General features: G+C 50.4%; 1 protein-coding gene across 3 annotated transcripts; it reads left to right on the forward strand.

The window, feature by feature from the left end:
- Positions 1-221: 221 nt before the first annotated feature.
- On the forward strand, positions 222-18237 carry BBS1 (Bardet-Biedl syndrome 1). Of its 3 annotated transcripts, XR_013814432.1 has the most exons (18): positions 222-300; positions 562-638; positions 753-787; positions 3738-4010; positions 4126-4172; positions 4306-4344; positions 4454-4526; positions 6118-6249; positions 6973-7079; positions 8552-8672; positions 8838-8996; positions 10000-10069; positions 10513-10671; positions 13316-13449; positions 14390-14524; positions 14894-14980; positions 15222-15414; positions 15533-18237. XR_013814432.1 is itself a non-coding variant. In XM_079789051.1 (17 exons), the coding sequence occupies exons 1-17, from the start codon at positions 254-256 to the stop codon at positions 15306-15308; spliced, it is 1782 nt and encodes a 593-aa protein (XP_079645177.1). In that variant the 5' UTR covers positions 222-253; the 3' UTR covers positions 15309-18237. The 3 variants fall into 3 exon arrangements, 2 of the variants coding, with proteins under 2 accessions (XP_079645177.1, XP_079645178.1); XM_079789051.1 differs by having other exon boundaries at positions 15222-18237; XM_079789052.1 differs by having other exon boundaries at positions 14435-14524; positions 15222-18237.
- Positions 18238-18279: the final 42 nt, after the last annotated feature.

The following is an 18279-nucleotide window of genomic DNA, read 5'->3' on the forward strand; positions in this document are numbered from 1 at the left end:
CAGAGATGACAGGGCCCAGATGCTGCGGCTGGGAAGGAGCAAAGAGAGAGAAATCCTATGAGCTGGGATGAGGGATTGCGCTTTAGCCGCCAGTAGCCCGGCAAAGAAGCCAGCACGTCCCGCATGGCTTCTCAGGCTCGGGCCGGAAAGTTGGGCTGCCGGAACGTTTGTACGCGAGCTTTCCGGAACCCGGAGCGCTGGGCTGTTGCACGGCGGCTGGCCAGAGCCGGTTGCCAGGGCGACGCCTGCGAAGATGGCTGCTGCGTCTCCGTCGGATTTCAATAGCGGCAAAGCTGAGAGGTGAAGGCCAAAGTCCTTGCGGCCTCTTTCCCTACAGATGTGAAGAGGGTGCCCCCGGGATCTGGCTCCTGAGGTTCTTGAACAGCTAGGGAAACCGAGGCCCAAGCGGTGTGTCGCGTGTGTGTGTGTGTGTGTGTGTGTCGCGGTCAGTGGTGGAGCCTGGACTTGGACCCCCAGTTCGGGGCCCCCCCCACACCTCACTCTCAGAGACCAGCTCCCTCCCTGGGTACTCACTCCCCAACTCTTTCCCTCCTCTCCCAGCAATGAGGCCAGTTCGAAATGGCTGGATGCGCACTACGACCCCCTGGCCAACATCCACACCTTTTCCGCCTGCCTGGGTGAGTCTGGGGCCTGCTTTCCCGGGTTCTGGGGAGATGGAGCTGTCAGATAACGGTTCTGTAGTGAGGCCTCTGGGCGGATACCCTGGCTTATGGCTCTTTTGTGTTTTCCAGCGCTGGCAGATTTGCATGGGGACGGGGAGTACAAGGTAAGGTATCACCCCAGCAGAAAGAGAACTTGGGGGGACGGAAATAGCAGAATTGACATTTCCAAAGAAGCTCAGCATAATCTGGGCGGAATTCATGAGCACTCTGAAACAGCACGTTTAGTGTTAAATTTTATCTTTATGTGGAAGGTGAAGAGACCCCATCGATTTCATAATACAGAATGCTGCTGGGGATTTTACTAAGACAAAGCCTCTTAATTTTGTTAATTCTTTGCTGGAAGGGCAGGCACCTCCCTTGGTTGGATGTGAGGGGTTAGAATCTGGAGGGAAAGTAGAAGGGAATTGAAGTGACTTTTATGTTTATCAAAAGGACATAGATTTTAAGATTAGCCATGAACTGATAATTGTTGAAGCTGGACGATGGGTTCATTATATGAGTCTGTCTACTTTTGTCTATGACTGAAATTTTTCCACAATAAAAAGGTTGAAATTTAATTTTAAACATAAAGATAGCCCATTGGTCCATGAACCAAGACACCTGGGTTGTGGGCTTGATCCCAAGTAGGGAGCGGGCAGGAGGCAGCCAATCAATGATTCTCTCTCATCATTGATGTTTCTATCTCCCTCTCCCTTCTTCTCTGAAATAAAATTTAAAATATATATATATATTTAAAAATAAACATAAAGTAAATAAAATGTAAACAAATAAATAAATAATATTAAAGGCACAGGTTTTTAATTTAATTTAATTTATTTAGTTCTTAACCCAGGACTTCTTTTTTTTTTTTTTTTAGAGAGAGGAGGGGAGGGAGAGAGAAAGAGAAACATTGATTGGTTGCCTCCCATACATGCCCCACTGAGGTCACAGGTTCGATCCTGTGACCTCAGTGTACAGGACAATGCTCCAACCAACTGAGCCACACTGGTCGGGGCTAGGCACGGGTGTGTGTGTGTGTGTTTTAAAGGTTGAAAAATATATCGGGCTAAAGAAAGGACGTTAACATATATTAAGTATCCATTTCTGGACTAGACCCTCTTTGAGGCATTTTCATATACATAGGTATTATTTATCCCCATTTTGTTAATGGGAAAATGGATTCAGAGAGGCTAAGTTGACTGAGTTTGTAGAAAGTGGCAGAACTGGGCCTGTCGGATTCCAAGTAATTTATTTGTTCCACTGTATAGCTCAACCTTTGCCATGGGCAGTGAACCCATGTATTAGGTGGGCAGCTCAAGAATACATGGAAAGTGCAGTAGGATTTGTTGCCTTTTGACCCCAAATTTCTATATGTAATGCATTCAGCAAGTCAACAAGCATACAGTGAACCCCTACTGTGTGTCAGCCATTGTGCACAGACACTAAACTCAGAAATGAATCAGTATACAGTCTCTGGAGGAGATATAGATTGAACACCTACTGTGTGCTTGGCGTTGAGTTTACAGCAGTGAAGTATAGAGAAATCTGACCCACTAACAAATGTAAAACGTTAAATGCTTTGGTGTGATACCTTTTTTAATGACCAGTTTGCTTACTGTTGATTCCCAACATCTAGCCCAGTGCCTGGCACAAATTAGGTACTTGATAAATATTTGTGGGGTAAATGATGGGTGCTAAAATAGAACATATGGAAAGTATTGTGGGAGCATCAGTGAGAGAATACTGAAATCTACCTGGAGGCACCAGGAGGCAGTAACATGTGAACTAGGTTTTGAAGGATGAATGAAGTATATGAAGAAGGCACAGAAGAGAGGAAGGAAAAGCAACCCAGTATCACAAGCAGAGGCCCAGAGGCTTGGACGTTCACAGCATAGTTGGAAAGAGTAAATTTGGAGTTAGAAGTTGAGGCCAATGTGAAATGGTAGTTAAGGCCTCTGGCTTCGGATTCAGACAGACCTAGGTTCCAGTTCCAGGTCTACCACATACTAGCTGTGTGAACATTTACCTAAGATCACTAAGCCACAGCTTTCTCATTGGTGACATGAGGCTAATAATAATGCCTACCGCATATGGTGTTGAGAAGATTAAATGGAATTCCTGGCGTAGCTCCTGGTGCACTGTACATGCTCGGAATCCAGATGTGCTGTGGCAGTCCCCATTCTGGCTGGAGCATAGCATGGATGGGAAGGTGATGGAAAACACGTTGGGAACTAGATCAGAGGGGCCTTGAAGGCCTCGTCAGGAGAATGGGCTTGCATGGCAGCTGCAGTGGCATGGAGTATGGGTTAGAGGGTGAAAAATAAAGACTGGCCCTGACTCAGTTGGTTGGAGCATCATCCCATACACCAAAAGGTTGTGGGTTCAATTTCCCAGTCAGGGCACATACCCAGGTTGCAGGTTTGATTCCAGGTTGGGGCACGTGTGGGGGAATGGCCAATCGGTGTTTCTCTCTCACATCAATGTTTCTCTCTCTCATTCTCTTTTTCTCTTCCTTCCTCTCTAAACACATCCTCGGGTGAGAATTAAAGAATAACAAAACACAAAACAGACCGAAGAGCCTGGTTTTGGTCTCTGCATGCTTGCTTCTGCTTCCTTAGCTCTGTTCCCATTTGGAAGTCAGGCGTCAGAAGCCCAGACATGAGTTTCCAGTGCCCCACTGACCTCGGCCACTGTCCCAGTGTCTAGAATAGTGCCTGGCAGGGAGCAGGCCCTGGAATATTTACTGGATGAATAATGAAAACATCAGCTGCCACCTGCTCCTCACTAGGACTCACCATGTTCTGTAATTCATTATCTCATTTGATTTTCACTGCAAGTGTCATGAAATCGATATACCTATTTTGCTGGTGGGGAAACAGGCACAGGAAGTTTAGGCACTGCTGGTCTCTGAGAGTGAGGTCCCAAGGTCACAGAGCTTGCAAGCCTTATCGCAAAGCATTTGCTGTTGGGTGGGAGTGAATGAATATGCACCAGCAAAAAGACTGAGCCCCAGAAGAGGGTTAGTGGCAAGGTCTTTAGACTCTGAGCCTGGGGTAAGCCAGCCTCTCTTTACAGCTGGTGGTGGGGGACCTTGGCCCGGGTGGGCAGCAGCCCCGCCTGAAGGTGCTCAAAGGACCCAGAGTACTGACTGAAAGCCCACTATCTGAGCTGCCGGCCGCTGCTGCCACCTTCCTCAAGGATCAACATGAGCCCCGAACACCAGCTCTGGCACTTGCTTCAGGCCCTTGTGTGTATGTGTATAAGAATCTTAGGCCCTACTTCAAGTTCAGCCTGCCCCAGTTGCCTGCAAACCCCCTGGAAGAAGATCTTTGGAACCAAGCCAAAGAGGTAAGTGATGTGGGGGATGGGAACAAGAAGGCAAAGATGGCAGCCACTGGGGCATCCTCCTTCTCTGCCTGGCTCTGGAGTGCACAGGCTTTACCTTCTTCCTATGCTGTTATAGGACCGGATCGACCCCTTGACCCTGAAGGAGATGCTGGAAGGCATCCGGTGAGAGCCCCCCTCCCCTTCATTCGCCTCCCACCCTGCCCTCCTCTCCGACTCTTTCATCCCAGAGCTCTTGGTCTAAACCCAGGGCTCTGTTCCTCAACTAAACCTGCCATGATTGCCCTTCTCTCTGCAGGGAGAAGGCAGAGGTGCCTTTGTCTGTACAGTCGCTCAGGTAAGGGCCCTCTGAGGGCCTGGGCTCCGGAAGCTCCAGGGGGAAGGGCGTGGCTGAGTGGCCTGTGGAGGATAGCCAGGCCCAGGGCACGCAGCTGCATGTTCTCCAGGTTTCTGCAGCTGGAGCTGAGTGAAATGGAGGCCTTTGTGAACCAGCACAAGTCCAAGGCCATCAAACGTCAGGTAATGCCCCTTGTCCTCATTTCTCCATAAAAAATACGGATAATTTTTTAAAAAACCACCTAACATCAGTGGTAAATTCTACAACCAGACCTGACTAGTTTCACTTTGCGGTTTCCCTTCCAATCCTGCCACACAGATATGGTCACAAAGCTGCAGGGCCTTCTGCTTTTCCAGTTAAGTGACAGCTTTGGCTTGATCTATAGTTATATAACTTTATAGAGCTTTCATTGTCCTGAGGGTAAAGGTAATATATTCTCATAAGAGAAAATTTGGAAAATTTTAAAAGTATAAAGGAGAAATAGAGATGACAACAATCTCACTACCTGAGGTACTTGCTCTTCTTGTTTTGGTACATTTCCTTCATAAATACACTTTTATATCCTGCTTCCCTTGAGTAACAGAACATATTTTGAGCATTAAAGAATTTAAGAACTATGGTTTTAGTGGCCCCTGAATTATTTAATTGATTTTTTATTATGCCATTCAGTGTTTATATAACTAGTCACATGCAAGTCATTGGACAAGAAATGTGTCCGTTTTATTCACTTCATAGTTTTTTGTTAGTTACACTTTTAATTGCTTTATTGATGAACCTATTCACTGATTAACTCTATTGGTTCCTGACCTAGGGGCTGACCCTTAGTCCAGGGACAGACTCCCAGAGCTGTTCTCTGCATTTTAGAAAGCCTCATGGGAGCCATGAGGTCACTTGAGTCAAACATGTTGATCAACACAGTCCTCAGCCATTGGCTAGTCTTAGACCTATTCTGTGAGAAGCATGTTCTCTCCTGCTGATCAGCAGCTCAGATCCACAGTTGTCAGTATCTTTGAGTACTTCTAAAATCAGGAAGTGAATTGTTGCTCAATAGATGCAGTTTTGGGGCAGAGGGCAATCTTTCTAAGTGTGTCATGGTTACATGATTGGGAACCACTAAGTTCCATACTTCTGTAACCTTTCTCCTTCCACTCAGCTTTTAATCTTAAAGATAATCACACAATGAGCAGCTTTATTCAAAGAAACATTGGGTCCTGCTAAAATATTTCCATAGGAGAAATCCCTAAAAGGGGGGTCATCCCCTTCTCTTTTGTTTTCTCTCCGATCACAATTAGAAAAGGAACATGTGTCCACTGCAGAAATTACAGAAAAGCACACTGAAGAAATTAAATAGCACCCGTGAGCTTGTTGTCCAGAGATAACCAGTGTTAGTATTTAAGGGTTTAGCCTTTCAGCATGTTTTTCTATTCATACATTTTTAAAAACTGGGATTATACTAATGTAACTTTTTACCGATTTTTTTCTCTTAAAACATTAGAAGTATTCTTTTATCTTTGAATCTTCTTTTAAAATGTGATTTCTTAAGTGACTGCATTGTTTAGGATCATATGGATAGTTCATAATTGACTTAGACAATCCTCTTTTGTTAGAAAGTTAGGTTTGTTGCAATAAACACCTTTGTACATAAATCTTCTTTTGCCTCTCTGATACTCTCCCTCCTGTTTTACCCTCTTTCTTCCCTCCTGTGGTGTCTTGGTGGTGTATGGGGGGAATGGTGTGTGGGGATCCCGGGTGACCCCTGGAGTCCTTCTGCAGACAGTCATCACCACCATGACCACCTTAAAGAAGAACCTGGCTGACGAGGATGCTGTGTCATGCTTGGTGCTGGGCACTGAGAACAAGGAGCTCCTGGTGCTGGACCCGGAGGCCTTCACCATTTTGGCCACGGTCAGTGTGGGGCCTGACACGGCACACCCGAGGCCCAGGCTGCATTCCCTCCCTCTGTTCCCCCACCTCTCCTGCTCCCAGTTCTTGTAATGCATGTTCATTGTAGAAAAATTATAAAGTATAGATAAGCATAAAGAAAAAAATATATAAAGAAATCCCACCACTCACAGACATTTACTATCAAAGTTTCATCATATGTCTTTCCTGACATTTTCATATTTAGACATAGATATATAACTATATATATATTTTTTACAAAAACGGCCTTGTGGTACAGGATCGTATAACTTGCTCTTTTCACGTAGCAGTAGCTCATCAAGGTCTTTCCACATCTATATAAAACCACATTCTCCTTTTCAAAGGCCTCACAGTACCCATTTTATAGATTTACAACATTTATTTACCCTGTCACCTATTGTGGGTTTAAATTGTTTTCCGTTTTCACTATTATTAACACCACTGCAGTAGGCGTTCTTGCCCAAATGTCTTTGCATGCTTGTCTAAATATTTCCTTAGGATGCATTCCTAGAAGTGGCGTAGTTTAGTCAAAGGCTTGTGCTACATGTTGCTCAGTTTCCCTCCAGAAAAATTGTACGAGTTTAAATTGACCAGCTGGGTGTGAGTGAGGAAGCTGGGACTTCAGATAGAGGGGAGCTGGTCCCTTCAAGGTAGGGAAGGACTGGGGCTCCAGAGAAATGGGATGTTTGAGCCTCTTCTTCGCAGATGAACCTACCCAGCGTCCCCGTCTTCCTGGAGGTTTCTGGCCAGTTCGATGTAGAGTTCCGGCTTGCCGCTGCCTGCCGCAATGGGAACATCTACATCCTGAGAAGGTAGCCACACGTGGTCTCTTGGGCCAGAAAGAACATCTCAGATACCTGGCGGTTTCTGGGGTTTGCAAGATGAGCGGGGGCCTTGGGCTAGAATTTGGGAATGGAAAGAGCTGAGACGTGCACATAGGAGGCTGAACCCAGGAGCACAGGGGGTATCTGGAGGCTTGTGTGATGGGGGTTGGCGAAGTGAGAGACCAGCTGGGTGGCTGTAGCACATAAGCAATGCAATCAGAAATTGGAAGAAATAAAAATGGTCTCTCATATTTGTTATATTGTTTTATTGGTATGTGATACTTTTCAGTGCAGTAGTTTGATATTCCTTACAGCATTCATTTTTTTAATTGAGAGGTGTTTTTGAGCACCTTCTTAAGCATTATATAAGGTATTGATGAACAGAATGAACATAGTTCCTGCCCTTATGGGAAGACAGATATTAAAGTCAACAAACCATGGGATAAACAATGGGGTCAAGGTGATCAGCAAACGCCTGTCTGTGGGAATGACTTGAAGGTGAAGAAGGGGCCAGTTTTCCCAAAGTTCAGAAAGAGTGTTGTGGGCAGAGAGAACCTAAGCAAACTCAGGTGGGGAAGACACTGGCATGTGCTGCTCAAGCGTGGTGGGCAAGGAGGAGGGTGGGCAGAAACGACATGAAGACCAGGTTGGCTCATGCAGGACCCATTAGGATGTGGTCTTGGATTTATCTGAAGTCTAGTGGAAAGCTGCTATGGGATTTTACTCAGAAGAATGACATGATCCATTTACACATTTAAAAGATTACTCTACTGGGTGGAGGATAGATTAGCAGGAGGCCCAGGGACCAGTGGGAGGGTCTGGACATGACGTTGGCCCAGACTCGGTGATGAAGAAAATGGGCCATAGCCTGTGATTGGTAGGCAGGAACTACCCCTACTTTCTGGGTAAGAGAAACAGCCCTAGCTGGGTTGGCTCAGTGGATAGAGTGTCAGCCTGTGGACTGAAGGGTCCCAGATTCAATTCTGGTCAAGGGCACATGCCCGGGGTTGTGGGCTTGATCCCCAGTAGGGGCATGCGGAAGGCAGCTGATCAATGATTCTCTTTCATCATTGATGTTTCTATCTCTTCCTCTCTGGAATTAATAACAATATATTTTAAAAAGAGAGAGAGAAATAGATTCAGAGGCTAGGACATGGAAGCTGTGCAATTACACACCAACTCCGTGCTGTTCTGATAAATTACTAAAGTGCCAAAATCCACTCGCACTACATCTGGCTCACTCACTGTAAACGGTCAACTGCCAGGTTATCACAGATCACTGTAGTGAAGGTAGGAGGGAGGCCAAGAAGGAGGACACGCTTCATGTTCCTCAAGGTCACACGGCTATTAAAGAGGTACAGGTTCCTTCCAGGATAGTCTATGGGGCTTAAAAGAGGAGGGTAGGCCAGGGAGGGAGAGAGGGTTTCTCTGGGCTTGGAGAGTCTCTCTTTACTCCACAGAGACTCCAAGTGCCCCAAGTACTGCATCGAGCTGAGCGCCCAGCCTGTGGGGCTTGTTCGGGTCCACAAGGTCCTGGTGGTGGGCAGCAACCAAGACAGCCTGCATGGCTTCACCCACAAGGTATGGCCTCCAGGCAAGCACCCCACCCCACCCCTCCACGCATGTCTCCCAGGTCCCCCTTACCAGGTGAGCCCTTTTGGCATCCCCTTCCCAGCAATTCTAGCCACCCCCTCTTTCCATTCTAACCCCTAAAACTCCTGCAGACACCTGGCTATTCCCTCCCAGGGTAAGAGGCTGTGGACGGTGCAGATGCCTGCAGCCATCCTGACCATGAACCTCCTGGAGCAGCATTCCCGGGGCCTGCAGGCCGTCATGGCTGGGCTAGCCAATGGAGAGGTCCGCATTTACCATGACAAGACCCTGCTCAACGTCATCCGCACCCCGGTGAGCCCTGACTCCTTGCCTCACTCTCACCTCTAGGGCAGCTTAGCTGCCTCCTGATTCCACTCCATCCACTGCCCTGGACTTTTAATGCATTTCAAAAACATTTGTTGAGCACTTCATATGCACAACTCATTGTATTGAGGGGTATAAAACAATGCTAAACCCTTGCCTTCAGGGAGCTTAATATCCAAGGTGACAGCCAGCCAAAGACACAGCTGATTCGAATAGAAGGCAGACAGAAGCCAAGTGCTGAAAAAGCAGAGCGGGCTGCGTGTCGGCGTAGATAAATGGGGATGGAACTCAGGGACACTTTGTACGGCAAGTGACAGTTCAACTGGGCTTCAAAACAGCTTGCCAAGTGGGTGAATGGAAGAACATTCCAGATGGAACAGCATGAAAAAAGGATGAGAGGCACGAGTGCTCTTGATTAGGGAATCCAAGTAGTTTGGACCAGAGTTTTTCAAACACCAATTGTGAGTCATTAAATCAATTTAATGGGTCACAACCAGCAACATAAAATTCAGTGTGTATCACAAGTGAAACTTTGGTGTGTATGGATGTGTCAAGTGTCCTATGCCACAATAGAAAACTTGAGGGCAGGTGTTGTGTGGGTTGGGAGAGGTAGAGTAAAGAATTGACAGGAAAGTGGGCTATAGGCACATGTGGAAGGGGGACGGAGAACAAGAGCCATTGGAGGTTTTCTAGAAGAGAATCCACATGATCATGTTGGTTTTGAGAGGCAGCTGTGAAGGACAGACGGGGAGAAAGACTGGTCTGGGAAGCCTCTTAGGAAGCTGACCCCACAAGCCAGGGGTGTTGAGTCTGGAACTGTAGCCGGGGCAGAGCGGTGGGAGGGAGATTAGAAAGGCGCTGTTTCAGAGGCAGCACTGCCCCAGGCCTCGCCTCCCATCTCACCTGGGGTCCCCCGACCTTACCCCTCTACCGCAGTCTTGCTCCCTCTCCACAATATTTTCCTAAATAAACTCGAGTGTCTGCACCGTAGGATGCAGTGACCAGCCTTTGCTTTGGCCGCTTCGGGCGGGAAGATAACACCCTCATCATGACTACGCGAGGTGAGGGGCGTCGGACCTGGCAAGGGGGTCGAGTTGGGAGTGAAGGGAACAGGCCAGATCCTGGGAAAGAGAGAAGGTGGAAGTGAGGCACGGGAGGGCGTGGGTGTGGAAAGCAAGGCTGGCCGACACAGGGGACAGCTCATCAGCGGTTTGACATGGTGACCTCAGGGCCAAACCCTTGGCTGGATTGTGTCTCTGGTTCACCCAGCATCCCCAGCGCCTACCACACCAGGAACATCAAAGTTCTGAAGCGAATAACTGAAGCGAATGAAATAACTAGTGGTAGGAGTTTAGACGGACTTCATTCCTTCCAGAAATTCAGAGTCTCAGCAGCAGGGCAGGCATGCACAGAAATGAGGGGGGGGCGGGGGAAATTGGGGAAGAGATTGGAATGTAGTGTGACTGGGGAGGTCACATCTGTTTCTGGCTGTCCACTTCCCTAGGTGGTGGCCTGATTATCAAGATCCTGAAGCGCACAGCAGTGTTTGTGGAGGGGGGAGGTGAGCTGGGCCCCCCACCAGCCCAGGCCACAAAACTCAGTGTGCCCCGAAAGACTCGGCTTTATGTGGACCAGACGCTGCGAGAGCGGGAGGCCGGCACCGGTGAGACTCAGGCCACGCTCTTCCTCTTCCTCTGCTGCTCTGAGGCAGTGAGAGCTGGGTGGATGCGGCCTGGGGGCCCCGAGCAGTGGGAGGAGACCTGGGTGGCTGTGCAAGCTTGTGCCTCCAGTAGTCCAGGGACAGCCTAGGCGGCCACCCTGCCTACAAATAACTGCCTCAGGTGGACGGTGCTGTGGGTGAGGGCAGGAGCCCTGGGCATTCAGAGGAGGGAGTGGTCACGAGATGCAGGAATTCTTTTTTTTTTTTTTTAATCCTCACCCAAGGATATTTTTCCATTGATTTTTAGAGAGCGTAGAAGAGAGAGGGAAAGACAGAGAGAAATATGGATGTGAGAAACACATCGATTGGTTGCCTCCTGCACTAGCTCGGACAAGGGCCTGGGCTGGGGAGGAGCCTGCAACTGAGGTACGTGCCCTTGGCCGGAATTGAACCCGGGACCCTCTGGCTCGCAGGCTGATGCTCTATCCACTGAGCCAAACCGGCTAGGGCTAGATGCAGGAATTCCTGTGAAAGAAGTAGAATTTGACCAAGGCTCTTCCTTTTCCTATTTAGTTTTTCCTCCTCATTCATTCAGTACCCATGGTTATGCCGGGTGCCTTGAATCAGTCCCTACCTGAGGAGCTCCGTCTCCTGCTAACTTCTTATTGCACGACCGCTGCAGAAACGGTCTCTGCAAAGGGCTACTGAGAGATCGGAATGCAGTGCCTGGGAGCCTGGGACAGGCTTCAGAGAGAGGTGACGTTGGACTTCATCCTGAAAGAGGATGACAAACGCACCAGCCAGAGGGGTAGGGAAGGGCGATTTAGGCAGAGGCTGGGCCAGGGCACAGGGCCCACCTGAATTCAAGCAGCATCAGCCAGGGAGCTGTGGGTGTGGTGCAGGGAGGCCGAGTGGCCAGAGGGGAGGCTGGAAAGGCGGTCAGAGCCTGCTTCGAAAGGGCCTGGAACGCAAAGCTAAGATTTAAATTAGTTAGTGGGAGCTGGGAAAGATGTGAAGCAGAAAAATACAGTAACTCAACCAGCTCTGTCTTAAAAAGGGATCTGGCTTGAAGTTTAAAGGTAAAGTAGAGGATAAAGAAAATAACTAACAGGCTATTGTAGCCTAGAGAGCCCAAGAAAAGCAATTGGTATATTAAAGAAATAATTAGGAAGTTCTCAAAGGTGACCAAGTGTAAAATAGTCAGAAATAAATAGCTTTTGAGTATACCAACAATAACCAGTTAGAAAATACGATGGAAAGTTTCCATCCACAATGGCAAGGAAATCTCTAGAAACAAACTGAACAAGAAGACATACAAAATCCAATGAAGGAGATTATAAAACTGTTCTTATGAACATAAGCGACCACCTGAAATGATGAGATTTACCAAGTCTCAGGGTGGCAAGACCTAAGGTAATGCTGTGGATTAATGAACAGTTTCCAGAATTAATCTAGAAACCTAGCAAAGTAACAGCGCAACCCCACTGGGATTTATTTTGAGGACTTGACCAAATGATTCTAACAGTAAATCTGAGAAATTTGGAGGCAATAGGAATGAGGGGACCTAGCCTATCACTTGGAATGGACTGGAGCTGTAGGAATTCACAGCTGTGATATCAATAGGGGAACTGATACAGATCAATGGCACATTTAGGAAGTCCAGAAACGCCCTTCCCTGTTTATGTGGAAAGTTAGTGAATGTTAAAGGTATTGTTTCAGATTAGTAGGGAAAGAAGAGATTGTCCACAAAACGCCATTGGAACCACTTGCTTCTAGAAAAAAAATTTAGAACTCTACCTCATAGCAAACACAATATTCTGGGTAAATTAAAAATAAAACTGTTAAAGTATTGAAGGAAAAGGAAAGATTAATAGATGAGATAACATAAAGATGTAAAACTTGTGAATGGCAAAAAGCACCTCAAAGTCTAAGACAGACTGGCAGACCAAGTGCCAAATCTGGAGAGACCACAGGAGTGCAGCGGCGGGTGGGCTCTGGAGATGGCTTTGAGGCCGAGTCATCGGTCGTGACAAATGACTGGATGTGAGGGGTGCACCTAGGTGACTTGAGAGATGGGGCTGCCATGGCGGAGGCAGGGAATCGAGCTTGGTGTCTGCATCATTGAATTTGAGGTGTTGATGGTACATCCAGGTGCAGGTGACCATCAGGCAGTTAGAAGCAGGAGGCTGCCCCAGGTGCCGAGCTGCTGGAGACGCCCTATCAAGTGTGGACATGGGCCAGGCCCTGAGGTGGGCACCGAAGACCCAGCAGTCACGAGTCCCTCACCAACAGTTGTTCCTCTTTGGGGTGGTCATGGCCAGGGCAGGACATGGATTGTCCACGGGAGAAAGACAGAGGAGAAGAAGAGGACCAAGGGCAAGACTCAAGGGAACACCAGTGCTTATGGTGGAATAGAAACAGCCAGCAAAGGGCCCTGAGATTGTGCGGGCAGCGAGGTGGTAGGACCAGGAAGAGGAAGCAGGGAGTAGTCCAGCATCCAGTGTCATCAGAAGGCCTTCCTTTTCCCCACATTCCCAGCCTCTGCAGACCCTGCCCACTGAGCCTTCGTCTTGCACTCTCCCCCCACCTGCACCCACCCCGCCTCCCCTCCCCACCTCTAGCGTCAGCCCTCTGTGTCTCTCCTCAGCCATGCACCGGACCTTCCAGACCGACCTCTACCTGCTGCGCCTCCGGGCCGCCCGTGCCTACGTGCAGGCCCTCGAGTCCAGCCTGAGCCCCGTGTCTGCGACAGCCCGGGAGCCACTCAAGCTACACGCTGTGGTGAGCGCCCAGCTGTTGGGGGAAGTCAGCAGCTTCAGAGTCAGAGGGGCAGAGATCAGGGGGGGGTGGGAACCCTGCAGCTCCAGAGCCAATTCCAAGTCAACTAGGCCCCGTCCCCCCTTCTCACCTTCCCACAGGCCCAGGGACCCAGTCTCATGTCCTGCTTTGTGAGAGCGTGCTCACCTCACTCTCCTGTGCTGCCTCTGCCCCGCGGCTGGCCACACAGGGACACACTCTCCAGCTCCCTCATTCCAAGTTGTGCTCAGACAAGCCCTCGCTTTGGGATGTTTCTTCCCAGGAGCCTGGAGGACTCTTCCCGCTATGTACAGGGAAGAAAGCTGTTCATTTCAGCAACTGCGGCAGCCCCAGGTGTTAGGACTGCCTGAGGCTTGCACAGGCCCAGGAGGAGGAGCCCACACACCCAGATACAAGTGGCCTTAAGGTCATCAGGGCTCCAGCCAGCTCTCAATAGGTCCCTGAGGTGTGCCATCTGTCCCAACTGGGTTTCTGATTTCTCTTTCCCTAAAGAAAGTGGATAGATAGAGAGAGGAAGAAGCTACAGAGCAACCGAGGGTAAGAGGGAGGAAAATGAAATCACTTCGGCCACCACAGGACGAGAGGGGAGGCGGGCCAAGCTCTAGGAAGAGGGGCAGGGGCAGTGGTGAGGACACAGGTAGGAGCTGGGACTTGTATCCCGAGGCCAGCTCTGCCTCTGACCCAACGTGCCGAGTGGCCCCTATCAAACGCTTCCCGGCCCTGGGCCGTGGCTGATTCCTGCACCCACTGGGGCCAACCTTCTGGGCATTTTGAGAGGCAGAGGGACAGTGAGCCAGAACAGTCGGAGGAGGTGACTTGAGGACACTGATGAGGAAGCAGGGCCAGGGCACATCGTGTTCCACGCCCAAGGCCACTAGGTCTACCCACTCCACCCTCTCCATAGGTCCAAGGCCTGGGCCCCACCTTTAAGCTCACGCTTCACCTGCAGAACACCTCGACAGCCCGACCCATCCTGGGGCTGCTGATCTGCTTCCTGTACAACGAGGCGCTCTATGCCCTGCCCAGGGCCTTCTTCAAGGTACTTGACAGCCTCCTGAGACATGGGAAGGTGGGGGAGGGGGGCTGATTAAATGCCCACGGAGCCTCCACCCGGTCGGAGGTGAGGGCTGGCAGGGGGCTGCAGCCACAGGTTAGGCGAGGGCACAACAGGGGCCTCCGGGGAGAGCACCCAAGACCTGCCTCAGCTGCCCTCCTCCCAGCCTGCGAGAGGTCTCAGAGCCACGCAGCCGGTGCTGGGGGAACAGCCATGCCGGGGCCCTCCTGGGCCTCTCCCAGAAGCCTGTTGGTCCTGCAGCAGCTATGGGGCCTGTCTGCCTCAAGGAGTGAAGGTCCTTGTTTTCCCCTGGCATGAGGGCTGACTTCCTAACGTCTTTGTCCCCAAACTTAGGTTCCCTTGTTGGTGCCAGGGCTCAGCTACCCCCTGGAGACCTTTGTGGAGAGTCTCAGTGACAAGGGCATCTCAGACATTATCAAGGTAGGTCACCATTGGTACTGCTTGGGGAGGACAGTGGGAGTGCGTGTGGACAAGGTCCCCAGGTGGCTGCCGGGTGGGGGTGGGTATCTGCACAGGAGAGGCCTTCCAGCCTCCCTAGCCCTTTTGACAGAGCCCTGGTGGCCTGTCATTAGGGCCAGTGCAGACCAGGCCAGGCTTGGCCGAGCAGGGGGGAAGGGCTCCAGGGGGCATGACCCTACTGCCATGAGCACCTCCTCCACAGGTACTAGTGCTTCGAGAAGGCCAGAGCGCACCCCTGCTGAGTGCCCATATCAACATGCCTGTGAGCGAGGGGCTGGCAGCTGCCTGACCCCTGGGCTGGTGTTAAAGCGCCTGCGGAATTGGGACCAGGAAGATCCAGCCCCTTTCACTGAGCTGGGCAGAGGCAGTGGCCCAGCCTGCTCCCCGCGCAGCAGGTGCTGGGCGACAGCTTCCCTCTCCCCTCCTAAGCTCCCGTGCTCACCATCCGACCGCTGGGTGGCCTCTAGCAGCAGGTCCGTGAGCACCCAGGAGGTTCAGCGCCTTTCTTCTCAGGAAGGTGCAGGCACCGGCTCACTGGGCTCCTGCTGCTTCTCCGTCCTCCCCAGTTTCCTCCAGAAATCACATCCAAGCCCAGAGGAAGCTCTGAAGCAGTCAAGGTGAGATGAGGGGCACGGCCCGCCTTCTCCTTTGCCGCTCCCCTTAGGCACAGCGCTCATTGCTGCTGCTGGCCCAGCCAGAGTTGGCTGGGGCCTGGCCTGGGGCAGTCAGAGGCTTTATTGGGTGAGACTGAACCCCCTGTTGCTCCCTGGGGTTCCAGAAGCTTGGCTGCTGCCACTTCAGCTTGAAGCAAAACACATGCTCTGATTTCCCCTCCTGAGCTGAGCAGGGGCCCCTTCTTTCCATTCAGGGGCCCAGAGTACAGCTGCCTCCCCACAGGGGGCTTTTCTGAACTCTTGGGCTCAGTCAGGGTCTCGGGCCTGTGATGCTCCATGCAGAGGGCAGAGGGTGCCCGTGCAGGGAGCTCGTGGCCCCAGCCCGACCACGTTCCTGAAGACCACACAGGCCCTGCTCCTGACGGGAGGCTTGGTCCAGAATGTACACCCAGGAGAGGAGGCTCAGGTGGACAGAGCAGAGGGCAGTTGTGGGGCTCTGAGGAGGTGGCGCAGGAGGCAGAAGCCCAGAACTGCCAATCAAGATGCGTTTCTATGCCCTGGAGCCCAGAGCAGCCACGTGAGTGGAAAGTTCACCTGGCAGCGGCCCTAGTGTGAGGGAATTCGCTGGAAAGGTATGGACAAGAGGCTTGAGTGAGTCAGAGGCTGAACAAAGGCACATGTTTAGCCCACAAGAACCAGAGACCCACAGTCTCGGCCCTCGGTGCCTCACAGCCCTGGCCAGCCTGCCTGGCCACCTCTCAGCATTCTGGGGGGCCACTCCTGAGCCAGGAGCCCCACTCCCAGAGGACCTAGTCTTCCCCTCTCTGAGCAGGAGCAGCCCGATATGTGGCGACAGCTCAGGGTTGTAACCCAATCCCTGGGGACCTTAGTTTCCCCTTGTGTAAAATGAGGCAGTTTGACCGATTCTGCTCTAAAGTCCTATGAGCTTGGCAGCCCCTCTAGAGGAAGTGAGCAGTTGGCACCAGCAAAGGGGATACTTGGCAGGAATAACTGCAGAGCCTTTGCCCTGAGGCCAAGGGCCCCAAGCTGACTGCCACTGCCAGGCAACAGCCTCTGTGCCCAAGACACAGTGAGGGACTGGGGTGACAGCCGCAGCCACCCCCTCGCCCCCTGAGGAATGCATTCTGGGGCCAGATTAACCAGTTAACTGCCACGGTATTTTGAATTTAATTAAAAAAGGTCCACCACTTGCATCTATAGATGCTTATGGTGTACAGATGGTTAAGAGAAGCAAGGGGTCTAGACAAAAAAGAGCCCATCCCCTCTTCTCTGTACAGTCCGGCCACTCGCAGACATGGACCAGTTGGGAGAGGACGGTGAAGGGTTCTGATCAAAGCCCCTGATGCGCAGGGAGAACAAGTAGGAGGTTTCACCTGGAAACGGACAGACAGGGAGAGGGGGTTGGGGGCACAGCAGGGTCACTGTCAGTCAGAGACTCGGCTGAACCTGAAGAGCTTTCTCAGGGAGCTTGTCCGACAGGAAGGGCCTGCCCTAGAAGGTACAGCCCCTTGTCACTGGTGCTGTGTCCTCGGGGCTGGGCTGTCACTGCTCAGGTGGCCGTGTTGAACCAGATGACCTTACAGTCCCCTTCACCCCAGTCAAGTGATGAACTGTGTGAACTCGGAGCAAAAAGGTCTGCTCTGGGTTCTCTTCATAGCTATTCATGATGAAAGCGGAGAAACTGCTCCTATGCCCAGCAACTAACCTGAGTTTATATGATGGACTACCATGTGCTGTCACTAAAAACATGAACTGCGGTGATGTGGACAGTGTAAATGAAGCAAGAAGCAGTGCACGGGACCCAGGGCCTCACTAGTCAGGACTCCAGGAAATTGTGTACATTGAGGAGGAGGAGAGTTGGTGCCTGTAAAAAAATATTTATCTAAAAACATGGGCCTGCTTAGTACTGTGGATTAGACCATGAGAAGAAAAGAGTCTCCGCCCCTGGGGCTGCTCCCTGCTAGTCATTTGCAGTTATCTTGGCTATTTATTTTGTAACATGCTCACACTGGTCTTGCTCGATTTGTCAATCTCAGACACTGTCTGTTGGCTCCTTGTCCTAACAGATGAGGGACACCATCCCTTCCTTGTCTTTCCAGTTTGTAGGTAAATCGATATCAGTGTGGATTACAATTTATATTATTATGTGGAAGTTATTCACTGTGAACCAAGAATTGGGCTATAATTAAATTACTTTTTGAGTCCCTTTTTGTTTTTCACGGAATTAATAATTACCGTTTTTTTTCATTTGCTTAGTTTTCTGTGCTAATTCTCCCCCTGCTGGGTCTGACCGTTCCTCTTTCACTGGACACTTGCCTCCATCCCGGGGGCAGGGAGGCTGGAGCGCTGCAGGTGTCTCCTGCTCCCTTTGCCGTGCCCTGGCCAGCACCCAATTCCTGGGCCGTGTCTTCCTCCTCCATCGTTCTGTACGCATATCCACAGGTACTTTCTTTAAAAAGCCACTAGAGTTAACATTTGTAAGGCACTGTTTGTCTGAAATTTTCTCTTTTTTAAAAATATTTTTTATTGATTTCAGAAAGGGAGAAATAGAAATATCGATGATGAGAATCATTGATCACCTGCCTCCTGCACCCTCCCTCCCCCCACTGGGGATTGAGCCGCCAA

Source organism: Cnephaeus nilssonii (genome assembly GCF_951640355.1).
Source record: "Cnephaeus nilssonii genome assembly, chromosome: 13".
Classification (NCBI taxonomy): domain Eukaryota; kingdom Metazoa; phylum Chordata; class Mammalia; order Chiroptera; family Vespertilionidae; genus Cnephaeus; species Cnephaeus nilssonii.

What these genes read in the sequence shown, in the direction of transcription:
- BBS1 (XM_079789051.1), top strand. Translation starts at nt 254, where the DNA reads ATGGCTGCTGCGTCTCCGTCGGATTTCAATAGCGGCAAAGCTGAGAG. An exon ending in TGCATGGCTTCACCCACAAG is followed by an intron (nt 8,673 to 8,837) that starts GTATGGCCTCCA and finishes ATTCCCTCCCAG; the next exon opens with GGTAAGAGGCTGTGGACGGT. An exon ending in AGAGCGGGAGGCCGGCACCG is followed by an intron (nt 10,672 to 13,315) that starts GTGAGACTCAGG and finishes GTCTCTCCTCAG; the next exon opens with CCATGCACCGGACCTTCCAG.